The 17087-nt window shown below is 34.1% G+C and overlaps 1 protein-coding gene across 1 annotated transcript; it reads left to right on the forward strand.

Moving 5' to 3' along the window:
• Nucleotides 1-4349: 4349 nt before the first annotated feature.
• LOC136980949 (uncharacterized) lies at nt 4350-11004 on the forward strand. The gene is made up of 2 exons (XM_067277148.1): nt 4350-5008; nt 10860-11004. Exons 1-2 carry the CDS (start codon nt 4350-4352, stop codon nt 11002-11004), a joined length of 804 nt encoding a protein of 267 aa, XP_067133249.1.
• The last annotated feature ends 6083 nt before the right edge of the window (nt 11005-17087 follow it).

Here is a 17087-nt window from a genome sequence, read left to right on the forward strand (position 1 = left end):
ACTAAAGGCTCACGTCATCCATCTACAAGCATACAAACTTATTTCCATATTCTTGTAATAAATGCGGAAGAGGGTTCATTTCACCTAAATAAAAACTCGATCATTATGGTCGTAAATTGTGCTGTAAAAAGGATATGAGCTGTGATTCTAATTAATGATACCTATACATAAATAATTTTGTTTCGCAGTAAAATACTGTTTTTTCTCTCATTACTTTTTGTATAGTTTATCAAGTTCTTACATTAAAATAATTTATATGTTATTTTGTATAAATTTAATTAAATTATTAACAATACATAAAACATTCGTGCGCTAACATCTACTTATATTAAAGCGTTATTTATACAGAAAATAACTGTTTATCGAGTTCTTTAACTACTCATAACATTAAAACCTATAAAAGTCAATATCTGTTAGATGAGAGAGATAGCATATAGACGAGACTATGAATGATTTACACGACTCAATGTTAACATTAATGAAGAAAACTTTATTTTACGTCTTAAAAAAGTCGACAATATTATCACGTAATGACTTGAAGTAACGAGAATGAAGTAACGAGAATTGAAATTAACATATCTCGACAGTATATGTTTACGATCGAAATTATAGTATCAATATCATTTTAAGTGTATGATCAGAAGTGTATAAGGTACTTAGAAAACCTAAACTTATAACATTCGTTACATAAATTATTTTGTAACCTGTCGTTAAGTTTTAAAAAATGCATATTTTTTAAAGATGTAGGATATGTCTCTGAGTTATGAAAACTTGATATATGCCTACAATAAAATATTTGTTGCTTTAATATTCAGTGTAGTGTAAGGAATATAAATCAACCATTTGTTTTCGTATATATGAATAACTTTTTGTTTTTGTTATAAAGCTTTCAATTTTAACCATACAATATAAAATATTTTGGCAAATAATTAATACTTTTAAACGTAAAAGTCCATCACGTTATAATTTAAGGATTTTCTTGGAAAGATGGTTCAATTTTTATGCTACTAAATTCTCCAAAGAATATTCTTTATATATTAATGATTAACTATAAATGTTTCTAAAACAAAAGTAATGATATTCAAGAAAGGAGGCAACTGATCACACAGAGAGAAGTGGATTTTTAATAAGTAGCCTTTACGGATCGTCTCGAATTACATATACTTGGGAGTACTTTTTTGGTCTTCTTGACAATTTTTACAACGCAAAAATTATAATATACGTAAGGCTAAAATGGTAACGGGTTCAGTAGGGCCTATTCTTTCAACAGCTAAAATTAATTCTGTCTATATCTATGTAAAGTTATTTCGTTCGATGATTTCTTCTGTATTACTTTTGCTGCTCCTATATGGGCAATTACTTATTACGATAAACTGGAAATTGTCCTTGTGTGAGATACGGAAATTCCCCTGAACGTAAAATTTTAATAATTGTTCCCTATATTAAATTGAGAATTTTCCTATTATAAACATTCTGTCTAGAAAAGATCTTGGCCGAGAAAATATGCGTCCCTGGCCGTATAACTGTCAACTATCCGTTGTTCTTAAGCTGTATACAGATCATCTTGCAACCTAAGTTTATAGTTAACGTCCGAATTCGTCATATATTTTTGGTCCCGGGAACACCTATGACCCAAATCGCCATCAACCATCGATCACGTGACCAATTTTTCCAGCCTAAAGCTATAAAAGCCACTTCTTTCCCCCCTCAGGGGAGTCTCTTATCATCTGCCGGACGAACGCCATCGCAGGTCGTCACCGCTCTGGACCTACAGTCCCAGCGTCTCCGCGCTCAGTCGCGACTTTATAACAATGTGCCATTCCCGGATACCTATCTACACTTCTTCGATATCAAAGTGCTAACTCGATAAGAAACGTATTATGAGGTATGAACTGAACCTGTAAGCTCTCTCTCGAACTCTACGCGACTTAGGGAAATTAGTCAACGTTTGTAATTGTGTCCTTTGTTTAATTCCAATAAATATTGTTTTAATGGTTAAATGGTGTCCTCTCTGATTCGAATATCGCTTTCGTCTTATCGTCGACCCCATCTCACCTCTCATCCACTGGCCGACAAGAAGAGTCCCGACTCTCGGGACCGAAATCGAAACTTTAGCCATCTTGACAAGTGAAAGGTCAACGACCTGTTGCCAGAATGAGGAGATACGACTTCCTCCTACCTCCCTCGATCTCACAATTATAACAATTTGATTTTATACGAATTTTTAAAATAATACTAGTACATTGACCTTGATGACCTAAACATGAAATGGTAACAGGTAAACTACTTGAGACCACGCCTCCGTGAGCTTAAAAAGGTTAACTTTCGAACAAAAAACAATATCGTTCTATTAAAAGAATACCATAGTTTGAAAAAATTCAAATCATTAGTAACGGTCAAAAAATAAAACAAAGAGGATGAACATGGTAATAAAAATAAATAAATATACATAAATAAATAAAAATGGTAATATAAATAAATAAGTATACAAAAATATATAAAAACAAAAAAAGAAAAAAAAGGAAGAACGTGGTAATATAAATAAATATACAATAAAATCGTAAAAGATACAACAAATGTAAGGTAAAAACGTTTTACTCGTGCCCATATATACTACTATCTATCCTAACCAGAAATACTTCCCCATAGAACTCACGTGTCTCTTATAAATTTTTAACTGCATATTTCCAAGCTGAAGGAAGACCTTCTGCGTCCCTTGCGTTAATACATTTATCTCTTAGTTTGCTTCTGTAAATTTCTATCTTTTCAGCCGCTCTTGCCAAAGTTGGGGAGTGTACCTGCTTTATGATTTTCGCCTCATTCCAATGTACTAAGGATCCCTCCGTCTGCCCCATCTGGGCTAATACCGTCGTGTTGGAACCTTTTCTAATATCATATTTATGTTCCTTGATCCTTATTCCTAGGTTTCTAGTAGTAACCCCTACATAATCTTTATTAATACCTAATAGCTGGTTCTCGTAGGGAATCTTATACACACCCGCCTTATCTTCTTTTTTAACTAACCCTTTATCGTTTCTAAGTATTTTATACAAATTCGGAGCTCTTTTCAAGATCACCCTTGTATCCTTAGTTCTTGCTATTTCTTTCATAATCCCTCCCAGATACTTATTGTATGTAAATTTCGTGTATCTGTAAGGCCCGTGCCTGGTGTTCTTATCATTACTGGCCTCAAATTTTCTAATAATTCCCTCAATGACTTTCCTCCTATAACCTAATGTTCCTGCTATCTGTATAATTCTTTCTATCTCTGTATCCCGGTCTATCACATTTTCACAGTATATAAAGGCCCTTCTAACCAATGCTCTAAATGCTGCTAACTTATATTTATAAGGGTCATTAGAGCTTGCAGGGATATATAGTGGGCTATGTGTAGGTTTAATGAAAACGCCGGTGGATATATGCCCTTTGTTAAATATAACATTAATGTCTAAGAAATGTACTATCCTGGAGCTTTTCTGCTCTAGCTTCAGGTTAAGGCCCTCTTCGTTCTCGTTAATTCTATCTACAAAGTTAGCAATTACTCGATTGTTCCTCCATATTATAAAAACGTCGTCTACATATCTCTTGTAGAATACTATATCCCTTTCGAAGCCCCGCAATACCTTTTCTTCTACTTTACTAACCACAAGCTCGCAGAGGAGCCCCGAAATTGGGCTTCCCATCGGTACTCCCCTTTTTTGCTTATATACTTGTTCTTCGTACCCGAAGAAGGATTCGCAACATACTAGGTTAGCCATTTCTATAACCTCATCTCTGTGTTGTGTTAACGTTGGGTTATCTCTGAACAAGAACTCCATAAGTGCTTCTACACAGGACTCAATCTTAATAGACGGGTACAAACTTTCGTAATCTAACACAGTTCCCACTTCTTCATCCTTCAAAGCGATGCTTTGTAGCTCTTTAACTACCATAACAGGATCCTTTACCACTAATTTATTATTTTCCATCCGTGAGGAGAGGTACTCTTGTAATCTTTTTTCCAGGAAAAATGTAGGTGCTCTTCGTTTTTCCACAATAGGCCTTATTTCTTTTCCCTCTTTATGTGTTTTGGCGAAGGCAAAGAGTCTAGGGAGCCCTGGTCTAGGGTTCCGGCATTTACGGACAAACGGTAAGATCCTCGCTAGTTTGGTTTCCTCCAGTTTTTTAACCCTTCTATCAATAGCTTGAACTATTTTACTGTTGACCTTCACACATTCCGTTTTTCTGATATATTCCTCTAAGGCTCTATCATATGTTTGTTTCCTCATTATGACAATTTGTTTGCTTTTATCTGGGTATTATGCTTCGGGTACGAAGAACAAGTATATAAGCAAAAAAGGGGAGTACCGATGGGAAGCCCAATTTCGGAGCTCCTCTGCGAGCTTGTGGTTAGTAAAGTAGAAGAAAAGGTATTGCGGGGCTTCGAAAGGGATATAGTATTCTACAAGAGATATGTAGACGACGTTTTTATAATATGGAGGAACAATCGAGTAATTGCTAACTTTGTAGATAGAATTAACGAGAACGAAGAGGGCCTTAACCTGAAGCTAGAGCAGAAAAGCTCCAGGATAGTACATTTCTTAGACATTAATGTTATATTTAACAAAGGGCATATATCCACCGGCGTTTTCATTAAACCTACACATAGCCCACTATATATCCCTGCAAGCTCTAATGACCCTTATAAATATAAGTTAGCAGCATTTAGAGCATTGGTTAGAAGGGCCTTTATATACTGTGAAAATGTGATAGACCGGGATACAGAGATAGAAAGAATTATACAGATAGCAGGAACATTAGGTTATAGGAGGAAAGTCATTGAGGGAATTATTAGAAAATTTGAGGCCAGTAATGATAAGAACACCAGGCACGGGCCTTACAGATACACGAAATTTACATACAATAAGTATCTGGGAGGGATTATGAAAGAAATAGCAAGAACTAAGGATACAAGGGTGATCTTGAAAAGAGCTCCGAATTTGTATAAAATACTTAGAAACGATAAAGGGTTAGTTAAAAAAGAAGATAAGGCGGGTGTGTATAAGATTCCCTACGAGAACCAGCTATTAGGTATTAATAAAGATTATGTAGGGGTTACTACTAGAAACCTAGGAATAAGGATCAAGGAACATAAATATGATATTAGAAAAGGTTCCAACACGACGGTATTAGCCCAGATGGGGCAGACGGAGGGATCCTTAGTACATTGGAATGAGGCGAAAATCATAAAGCAGGTACACTCCCCAACTTTGGCAAGAGCGGCTGAAAAGATAGAAATTTACAGAAGCAAACTAAGAGATAAATGTATTAACGCAAGGGACGCAGAAGGTCTTCCTTCAGCTTGGAAATATGCAGTTAAAAATTTATAAGAGACACGTGAGTTCTATGGGGAAGTATTTCTGGTTAGGATAGATAGTAGTATATATGGGCACGAGTAAAACGTTTTTACCTTACATTTGTTGTATCTTTTACGATTTTATTGTATATTTATTTATATTACCACGTTCTTCCTTTTTTTTCTTTTTTTGTTTTTATATATTTTTGTATACTTATTTATTTATATTACCATTTTTATTTATTTATGTATATTTATTTATTTTTATTACCATGTTCATCCTCTTTGTTTTATTTTTTGACCGTTACTAATGATTTGAATTTTTTCAAACTATGGTATTCTTTTAATAGAACGATATTGTTTTTTGTTCGAAAGTTAAAAACCTGAAGATGGCTTATTGAATAAGCCGAAAACGTTAGTTAAATTAATAAATTTCTCAGCGAACATTAAGGTGTTTGTTTAAGTTTTTTGTATATTGAATTCTGCTGGGTACGAGTGTGGTTTATACGACCTTTCCTTGTATTTTATAAAATATAAATTTTCATATTTTAACATACTTTGCATTAATTAAAATTAATATTTTATTAAAGCTGCATTATGTATCTTTTACAAATTTCTATACTACATGTGAAAAAAACGATAAGATTTCTATTGTATATTCGAATAATTCAGTGGCGGAAGGAATGTCGAAATCGGGTCAGTTTCCAATTAGCCAGATTATATAGGCATTGGCACATGCGGTTTACAGAGCACTAACCTCACCCGGTTTAGCGGGTAGAAGCAACACACACATAAAGCTTCTAATTTTATATCCCGGACCGGTTGTTGGCTGTTAGCCGCCTGCCTGCTAGATATTCGGCCGTCCTCGCCCGATTATGCGAATCATGAGTAAACTAGATCAACGGCGGGCAACCCCCGGCCCGCGGGCCAGCTACGGCTCGCGAGAAGTTTCTATCCGGCCCGCGAGATCTTTAATAGATTATTAAATTGGAAAAATAACTAATTAATAGTTATTTTTCCAATTCTTTGTAATTTTCGAAAACGATAAAAGAAATAAATGTAGTAATTAACTTTTTATTTATTTATTTCATATTTGCAGACTAAACAAATTACAAGTCACAAGAAGGCGTCAATTAACTACTACGGCCCACGGAAAAAACGTAAAATTTATTCTGGCCCATGTTATGAAAACGGTTGCCCACCCTAGACTAGATTTATAACTTAACCCAACCGATAGGAATTTACTGGCATGTTTTTATGATAGTTCTGTATAGTTGACAGGAGTTTTAAAAAAATCCATTAAAATATTTGATATATTTATTCTGCTCTCCCATCTTATATTACTTACGAATTTCAATGTTAAACCGGTGATATTACGATTTAGTGTGTCCCATCTGTAAGGTGGGGGTGCAGAAAAAACGTTTACAATTCTAGTAGTGTTAAAAAATTAACTGTTACTTTGGCAGCATCATTTACAACCAAATTTAATGAATGAGATGTACAGTACAATTGTACAAAAAAAGCTCCAGAATTTATTTTCCTTAAATTTACGATTTATGTATGGGTTGTCATAAAAATTTCTTTTCACTTCTTTCCCCAGACTACAGATATTCAAGTACAAAGTAACCGGTTTCAACTTATTTCTACTTAAGAAGTAGTTAAATAATTAAGCGATTAGGGAATTAAAAACATAAATAAAACCCTGATGAAAGAGCCGAAATTTTACTTTATCAGAAGCTTAACCCAACCAATCTCTTGCCGAGTACAGTGGGGTCTGTTCTCTTCGTAATATTAGATGTAATAAAGACAGAAATGTTTCCAGTTCAATGAGAGTGACCGAAAAGTTGTAAATTTTGGAAATTTCCGTGAACACTCGGTCCTAAAAAGAATTAGTTAGAAAACGAACGACAGACAATCTGTTAAGTTTAACATATTTAGATTTTTACAGCTATGGTGAGAAACGTTTAAAATCTACAACAGCTCTGTCACGTCCTTTGAGATATACTAGTGATGCGACAAAAGAGGCATTTGACATTGACCGGTATCGGCACCCTCGGGATTTGGCACGCACACACCTACCTGGACGTCTGATTCCATTCATTAGCCACTCGTAGGGAGCTATTTCACTAACAAGAAAGTGGATTGTTTTAAGTTTCAAAAAGTAAAGAATATTTTGTTATTTTTATGTACGTTTCTTCACAAAGTTATATTTAATTATAAGTTTCTTTAAAAGTATATTCATACAATTGAAGAATTTTTTGTACTAGGTAGGTATATTCATCACACATTTTGTTTTACCAAGTAAGTTTTTCTGATAATTTTAATTTTAGTCCTTATATCGTGGCTAGTGATTTAAAAATTTCTTTTAAAAAAGTTTTGGCTTGAGACCGTATAATGAAAAAGAAAACATTATTAAAAGAGAAAGACCAATGCCTAAATTAAATATAAATATGTCAAAAAAAATTTCGACATTTTGACGATAAAATTCATGACGTATGACGATTCTTTCGTAAAATTGAAGCAATTTGGAAATCAAAGCGGAATAGAATTTAACATTGATAGACAATATAAAATAAATATTGAAAATTATAACAAGATAATTACGATTAATAGATATATCTAAATTAATAAACATTATATGTTTTTTCCTCAAAGCAAGAATTGGCATTTAGAGGGCGTAGGGAATTTATTGAATCTAATAACGGAGGTAATTATATTGAACTTTCTTATTTATTAAGTACGTCAGATAATATATTAAAAATACATTTAAAGAAGTATACGGTTTTTACTGGCTTATCGAACAAACGAATACGAACGGGCCCTGACGCGCAATTAATTGATTGCCCCTGTAAGTCGGCTTCTTACAGAAATACAGCTTCCCTATCATCAAATGTCACGGCACGCCACTGCGATAGGCGAATATTCGGGCAAGCAAGACACCAGTTAACAGGATAACAACGATTTATTGGAATCAAGAGAAAACGTTACAAACGTCTAACACGCATATACATATATATTCCTAACTGCGAAGAGAGAGAGAGTTCACATGGATGGGTTCCATACTTCTTAGACCAGGGATGAGCAACACACGGCCCGCGAGCCGCTTGCGGCCCGTTAAACATGTTTATGCGGCCCGCCAAGCATTTCTAAAATTGAATTTATTTTATCGACTTTCTCCCATCAATATAATGTTATAAAATTAATTATAATAAAATGGTAGTACATACTAAACCGAAACAGTTTTTTGTGACGAGTTACTCACTTGTCGGCGACTTGTTTAAACATGCAATACGAACGCGCCGCGTCTGTGCTTGTTTGTGTTTGCTTCTGCCATTCAATCAGTCAGACTGATAAGCTGTTAACTAGCAATTTTAGCAATTCTTGTGTTTCTTGAAAGGCGCGAGTGCAATATTATTGTCAAAAAGGTAATATTAGAGTTTTTTTTATTCAAAATTAAGTTTTCCTACAAATTTTTTTAACTTTCAAATTTTTAATCCATAATAGCATGTCGGAAAAGCAAACAAAGAAACGGAAGATTGCGGATAAGCACAGGCATTTCCAAGAAAAGTGGAAATTTGATTATTTTTTCACTTTCCTCAAAGATAAAGCTGTATGCTTAATATGCTCAGAGACTGTGTCGACATTAAAAGAATATAACATAAAAAGGCATTACGATACAAAACATGAACAACAATATAAAAACTTAACACGACAACTCCGGATAGATAAGTTTAATCAAATGGAGAAAAACTTGGAAAACCAACAGGCTATTTTTAAAAATCAAGCTATTTTATCAAATACGGCAATAAAGGCTACTTTTGTTGTCAGTCAAAAACTGGGAAAAAAATGAAACCCTTTGCGGATGGAGAGATGATAAAAGAATGTCTGACTGCTGTTGCAGAAATAGCATTTCCTGATAAAATAAATATTATTTCAAACATTAGTTTATCAAGATTCACCATTGCAAGGGGAATTGAAGACTTGTCCGAGAACATAGCAACACCGCTTCGTGAACGCATTGCAAAATTCGAATACTGTTCTTTGGCACTTGATGAGAGTTGCGATATTAGCGATGCAGCACAACTGGCTATATTTTTACGTGGTATTGACACCAAATTTAATATTACCGAAGAATTGTGTTCAGTGATTCCAACGCAAGGGACTACAACCGGCAAAGACCTGTACGATGAACTAAAGTCTGTGTTGGAAAATTTTTCAATTTCATTAGAAAAGATTATTGGTATATCGACAGATGGAGCACAGGCAATGTCAAGCATGGAGGTAGGAGTATCAAGAAGGCTATTTCAAGACATTAAGAAGGTCGCAGGAAGGGAAATATTCGTTAACCACTGTATCATTCACCAGGAAAATTTGTGTGCGAAAAGATTGAGTTTGCCAAATGTCACAGTACCAATAATTAAACTGATCAATTTTATAAAGTCGCGCGCGTTAAATCACCGTGAATTTAAAGAATTCCTGAAAGATTTAGAAACTGAATATGGCGACGTGGTTTTTAATATCGAAGTACGTTGGCTTAGTAGAGGTGCAATGCTGAAAAGAGTATATAACTTAAAAAGCGAAATACAATTGTTCTTGGATATGAAGAGATATGCCTTTCCTCATTTTGGTAATAAAGAATGGATGTGCGATTTTCGGTTTCTGATCGGCATGACTCAGCATCTGAATGATCTTAATGTGGAACTTAATGGCAAAGGACAGTTTATTCACAATTTGTATGATAAAATTCAGGGCTTTGAGCGCAAATTAAAATTGTGGAAACAGCATCTTTTGCAGAATAATGTGTCTCACTTTCCACATTTAGAAAAAGAAAACGTTACTACTTCTCAAAAATACGCACAATATATAGACATTTTAATCAACGAATTTCAATTACGATTCCAAATGTTCAAAGCTGAGAAGACAGCGGTTTCCATGAAAATGTTTTCCTCGCCATTTAATATCGATGTGGATACAGTTCCCGAAGACTTTCAAATGGAAGTGATTGACATGCAGAATAATACCGATTTAAAAAATGTATTTTTCTCAGTAAACATCGAAAATTTTTATAAATCTTATGTGAGCCCTGAGAAATTTCCGCTTTTGACGAAAAATGCAAAGCAAATGATGTCTCTGTTCGGAAGTACGTATGTTTGCGAACAATTATTTTCAACCATGAAATTAATCAAAAATGACCACCGATCAAGACTGAGTGATGCACGATTAGAAAGCTGCGTACGTGTAGCTACCTCATCAATTCCGGCTGATATTGATCAGCTTGTATCGAAAAAACAGTGCCAAATTTCTCATTAAAAATTTCAAGTAAATTCATTTTTCTGTTCTTTTCTTGTTTGTTTTTATTTTGCATTAAAATTTGTATATGAAATCTTTACCTTTTTTTAAATTTTATATTTTTTTCATTCTAATGTTTATTATAAATAAAGTTTTGTAAATTATTAATAAGTGTTACTTTATGTGCGGCCCGCCAAAAAGTTTTAAAATTTAAATTGGCCCGTTGATTAAAAAGGTTGCTCACCCCTGTCTTAGACAATCCAATGTTCTACAGCGTCGTACCTTTAAGCCAAACCGGTAGGATATCCAAAGTTTTCGCACAAGAGACGTTAATTCCTTCGGATTCAGAGACGTTACTTATAGAGCAAGAGAAGGATTAGAGCAAGAGACGTTAATTATTCGGAGCGAGAGACGTTAATTACCTTCAGCAGCACACCCTCTATCTACCGGTTGACGATCGACTCCCTTGAGGGGGGCAGAAGCATCTTATATAGCTTTTTGCTGGGAAAGTTGGTGACGTGAATGTAATCAGGCTATAGGTGTTCCCGGAATTGAAAACAATACGGCGAATTCCGGCGCTAACTATAAACTTAAGTTGCAAGCTGATCTGTACTCAGCGTAAGAACAATAGATAGTTGACAGTTATACGACCAGGGACGCATATTTTCTCGGCCAGGACATTTTCTAGCGAGGTTGTTTATAATAGGAAAGATTCTCAATTTATAATAGGGAACAATTATTGCAATTTTTCGTTCAGGGGAAGTTCCAGATTTCACAATATAATTTTGTTTAAATATTGTTTTGAACAACGACGAATGAGGACTGTTGCAGGCAGTGGCGTAGCTAGAGGGGTGCGGTAGGTGCGGTCCGCACCAAGCCCCTGGAAAGCGATAGGCCCATGGAGGCCCCAAAATCACAAAAAAAGACCCGAAAAATTTTTTCTGGGGTTCACAAATCTGGTTCCGCACCGGGCCCGGAGAACCGTAGCTACGCCACTGGTTGCAGGTAGGCCTATATTTTCGTTTTCTCTATTAGACCTACATATAATATAGTACATGTACTTGAATTAAATTATTAATTAATTAATTGTAATGTTAACTGCAACCTTCAACTGAAAATTAACTTTATATTTGAAATGCAAGACACTACTTTTCAGAATCGAGAATCTTGTCTCACACTCGACATCTTGTTTGTATTGAACGTTACTCGGAAAGAAATTTCTATTAGAAATTTTTCACTTTTTGTCGATTCGACGACTGTACAAATGGTCAATTAAAAGTCAATTAACACATATATATTATTTTGATTATTTTAACAAGAAAGCAGGTTTTGAATAGTGGAGCTTTCATTAAAAGGACAAGGTCACACAAATCATTATCCAATCGTTTAGTTGATAGCGACTAATTTAACAATTTGAATTATTTATAAAGCATATAATAGATTTTGAAATAAATAATTAATTTATTGCAATTCGTTTTTTGGAAAATTAAAATATTAATAATTGCTTTTGACAAATATAAATTTAGGAAAAATATTTCTTTTGTTCTTACAATTTATAATAAATTTAAATAATGTACTACAGAATGTTATTATAATATTAATTTTATTTACAAAGGAATTATTATATTTTAGATAAATGATTAATTAAATATATTTATTCACTTGACCCTTTTCATTTTGTTTGTTTAATTTCCTTACTGACTTGGAAAATTATTAAAAAATTAATAATAATTCGAATTAAAATGACACAAAACGCAATGTTAATCAGTCAAATTGGAGCTGAGATCTGTTCATTTCGATTTAGTTTTAGTTAATTGTGTTTATTAACGACGTTTCGAAATGTAAATTAAATTAATAAAAATTATTAATTAATTTAAAGTGACTAAGACTTTAGAAAAACTTTAAAATCATAATAAATTTAAATGTAAAGGTTTGATACGATTTACTTTAAAATATTTTAAATTTATTTCTTTTAATGTATTGCAAGATTTTTAAGAAAGAATATAATAAAGGAAATAAAGTTAATAAGATTTTAATGTTTATAGTTATTTATTTATTACACCTGGGTTTATTTTTTAATTAGTTTTAAAATATGCTTTTTCCATAGGCGACATTGAACAGTCTGAAGGTAGTTAGAATTTATTTATATAATAAATATTCTAAAGCCACCCCTAGGCTTTGTGTCGTAACTTCCTTTTATAGTTTACAACAAAACTATTTTTTGTAGAAATATTTTGTCGTATTTTCCCTTAAAATATATACATCTATATTTTTCCTTGATACATATTATAATAGTAAATAAAGCATTAAAATATAGCTATTTAATAGAAATTCCATCAGATAGAAAACCTTCAAATAATTTTTAATTAAATTACATAATTTATATCTTATATCTGAGGTCATTTCCTGTCGAAGCTTTAGAATTGATGATCGTCTTATGATATCGGTTTCTTGTTTTTCTCAGATTCTGCCCTGTTCGGTTCCAGGTTTTTGTTTTCTGGTCAAGTTGTTTTCGAATTACAGGATTAATGAGATAACGTAACGCATTACCTGAGCAACCTGCAATGTAGGGATGCCTACCGTCAGGACTTTCTATAGGAAACTCCATTCAGGTGTTATTTACTTGAAGTAAACTCGGAAAACTTCACGTGACCTGTCTGTTGGTCTGGTGCCAACCCACCACCGACTAACAATGTTCAATGATTTTATCCACTTGGCTAAAGGTGGGCGCTAGATTATTCCGGATTCTTCCATTTCTAGTGTCCTCAGTCATTGTGATTTCCAAGTTTTTCCTTATGAGATTAACGAGTATACAATTAAGTTTTTATTGAATTTAATATAAATTGTTAATTTTACTTTTAATTTAAAATAAAGTATACGTTGAAATATAACGGTGCCAATTCTAATTTTTGATATATTTTTTATAAAACCCTCGAACAAAAGAACGTTAAAAGATAAAAAAAAAAAAAAAAATGTTACTTAAATTTTCATCGAAGACGTTTCAAATAGAATTTAATATTTCATGACTCATCACACGATACACGCGTTATAAGAAATTATTTTCAAGATAAATACTTGACGTTCTCTGGATTGAAACGAATAATTTGATTTGTGTATAATGACATCAGTTTTGTTTTTTATTTCAGTATATTTGCTTTTCTATTTATAAAAAATTGAACTATGGCTGGGCTAACAGCGTGAGGCTATACTGTCAGCTTTGGAAATCGTCAAAGAAGGTTCACACAATTTTCCTCTCACCCGCTTTTTGACGGTGTCCATTTGTTCCTCTTACAGTTTTACAAACGAAAAACGTTTTGTACTGACTTTGTTGACTGTGACTGAGGTATGTTGATGACATATTAATTATATATAATAGTGTAATAACGACACCTGTTCATGTATTAAAACAAGCTAATGATATTAACTCAAATATTAAATTTACGCAAGAGACTGAAAATGATAGTAAAATAAATTATTTAGATATAACAATTACAAGATTTATAGATCATCTTGAGTACTGTAAATGTGAAAAACCTGTAGCTGCATTCGTGACATTATTTTCGCTACATATAGAAACGCTGCCGTGTATGAAGTTGCCAGATGACAAAACTCCGTTTGTCTATGGAGCAGCATCTAGCACATGTGGATCGGGACAGCATGTTTTCACTTCACTTCTATGTCCTGTGGTGAAGTCTTCGAAATGTCGTGTTTATTAGTGTTGGACTCAAACGATTGTAAATATTCGACTAGTCGATTGTTTAGGGCAATCGCATAAGTCTGTTGTTGGATTGCAATTTGAAAAATTGTAAAGTAATAAATTCCTACTGTCATCTGTTTTTCCTTAAAGTAAAAATATCGAACTTCCAAGAATGTTAGCTTACCTGCAATACCACAGACTTCTACGGCGAAGCACCATTCGCAGGCGTTGCCCTTGTCCCTGTAAACTTGTTTATCCAGAGAGAAAGGAGTTATTCAGGCACCAACTTCTACTCCTTCAGAAAAATTAAGAAATTTTTTTATCTCAATAATAAAAAAATAAGATTTTCTCTACATCCCTAGTCTAATAAATACGGCATTACAGGAATTAATCTCGAGAACGGAGTTAGATAGATGAAAGTTCTGACCAGCTGAAGAAAACTTAGCGGCAGGAAGCCCGATTAACAATATTCGAACTTTTAGTATAGCCCGAAAGTCACGTGATTTCAATTCTGTAATTTTTTCCAGACCGAAGTTAGATACATCACCGGCATGACTCTTGTGCTAACAGAGAAAGTGTAGTATACAGGAGCAAAACACAGATAATTTGATATCCAGAGTATACATTTTAAATTAAATAAATTAAAAATATGATTAAAAAATGCAACCTGGCATTGAGACAATGTCACACGAAAAATTTGAAGTGATATGGAAGAAAAATATCAAAAAAATAATAAAACTTTAGCCTATAAGACCATTTATTATAATACTTTAAATTTATATGACTTTCTATTTATATTTTATAATTAAACGAATCCAGAAATTAGTTATAATCTTTTAATTAAGTAATTTCTAATCTTAGGACTGTACATTTGCGAGTGTAACGGTAATATAAGTATGTGATCACAAAATGAAAACAAAAGGATCATTTATTGCAGGAAAAACTACAAATGAAAAGAGATTTTAGCACTCTGTTGGGCATTTCTAGTGTGAATATACATGACACGGGCGGGTATGGAAGAATATAGGTGCCATATGGTGTCATGCGACATCTCATTCCACATTGCTGCAGGAAATTTTCTTGCGCGACCAAACTCCTCTGCTGTCCAATTTGGTTTCCCAGAACATTCCAGACATGTTCCTCGGTGACAGATCGGGGACCGGAAAGACCAAGAAAGTGTGGCAACGTGGCGGAGACAGTCCTGTAACACCCTTGCTGTGTGTGGTCGAGTATTGTCCTTTTCGAAAATGCCTGTTGAGAGCCTTGCCATGCGAGACAACACCTTTGGCTGCAGGATGCCACAACGTTGGGCTGTCGTGATCATTTGGATAACTACTAGATGTCACCGACTGTCGTATGTGATGACACCCCAGACTTTTACACAAGCTGTGAAGATGATGTGCCGCTCCAAATCGAAAGCAGGATTGAGACGTTCACCATTGGGTCTCCAGACACAAACAGGACCATCGTCAGTGTTCAAACTAAATCTGAAATCGTCGCTGTAGACGACCCGGTTGCATTCCTTTGCGGGAGCGTCACCCTTTCAAACGGAGGGAACGGTGAGTGGATGTCAATGACAGAACACAATGCCGACGTGATACCAAGTGATCTTCACTCGGACGCATCGAAATGGTACGGACAGACATAGAGGCCTGTAACGATGGTAGCACCCGTGTATGGATGGTGTACAATGATACGATTGGCCATGTGCGTGCTTGTCGGAGGACCAGGAAGTCCTCTCTGGTTAGTGGTCTGCTGAGGGCATATTAGGCCCTGGTGCCGTGTGTGAGAGCCTTTTCTCTCGTCTGCTGATCCCAACACCTTGCAGTGTTGTCAGAATGGTCGAGGTGGAGGAATATTCGGCGAGATGATCATCTGGTTTCACTGATCAACCCAATGATTCTGCTCCTCTCAACTCTATTAGTTGTTTAAATGGTCATTGATTGAGACGAAAAACATCTCTAGTGATACAGTGTTCCTCTGCAACAGGTAAACTAAAGACAGATGGCCTTTAAAAAAGTGTGCAAAGGCAAAGTGGACACAATTTAATGCCTTCTGCTGGCATTACGCAATGAGCCATCACGCTTTAATTACAATCATTTCCATATCTGCTTAGAATTATCTGAATGGGATATTACAACTCCTTCTTGGTGCACTAATTTTTATGGCGATGAGTATATTTTTAACTATAGAGAATAGTTCAAAATGTACAGAAAGAAAATAGATCGGATGTTTAAAATTATTCTTACTTTTCGAAAAAATATCTCGATATTTTGTAAAGTGTAATATTTGTCAGAAAACGATCAAAACTTTGTCATAATTGACCTAATTTAGCAGTTCATTTAAGACGTAAACATGCTTTTTTACTCCTTACCATAGCCACAAAACTTAAAAGTAGATACCAATGCATCATAATCCCAAACATAATTACTGTATGTTTCATTGTCAGATGACAATGAAATATACAGTAATTATGAAATTTGCAAATATTGCACTTGTATTAACGTAACATTTTAAAATTAATTTGTCCGGAGACCGTTGATTTTCTCTTCTTTAAACAATTAAACAGATGAAACAATAAAATGACAAAATACTATAAAACAATATAAAGACAAAAACATTTACAGATAAATATACAAAAGTATTTGTGAGGACCGAATTAAGCCGGTCTGATTTTAAATTTTTATTGTTTCAAATCCCCTCGGGAGATAACAATCAAATCAGAGATAACAATCAAGAGTCAAATGATGTGCAGCCTTCCGCCGT

This window comes from Centruroides vittatus, unplaced genomic scaffold (genome assembly GCF_030686945.1).
Source record: "Centruroides vittatus isolate TY-2023 unplaced genomic scaffold, ASM3068694v2 contig_738, whole genome shotgun sequence".
NCBI classification, from domain to species: Eukaryota; Metazoa; Arthropoda; class Arachnida; order Scorpiones; family Buthidae; genus Centruroides; species Centruroides vittatus.

Excerpts from the sequence above, each read along its gene's own strand:
- LOC136980949 (XM_067277148.1), top strand. The coding sequence starts at position 4,350 with ATGGGAAGCCCAATTTCGGAGCTCCTCTGCGAGCTTGTGGTTAGTAAA. Across the intron at positions 5,009-10,859 it reads ATACTTAGAAACGATAAAGG|GTTGCTCACCCCTGTCTTAG; the intron begins GTTAGTTAAAAA and ends TTGATTAAAAAG.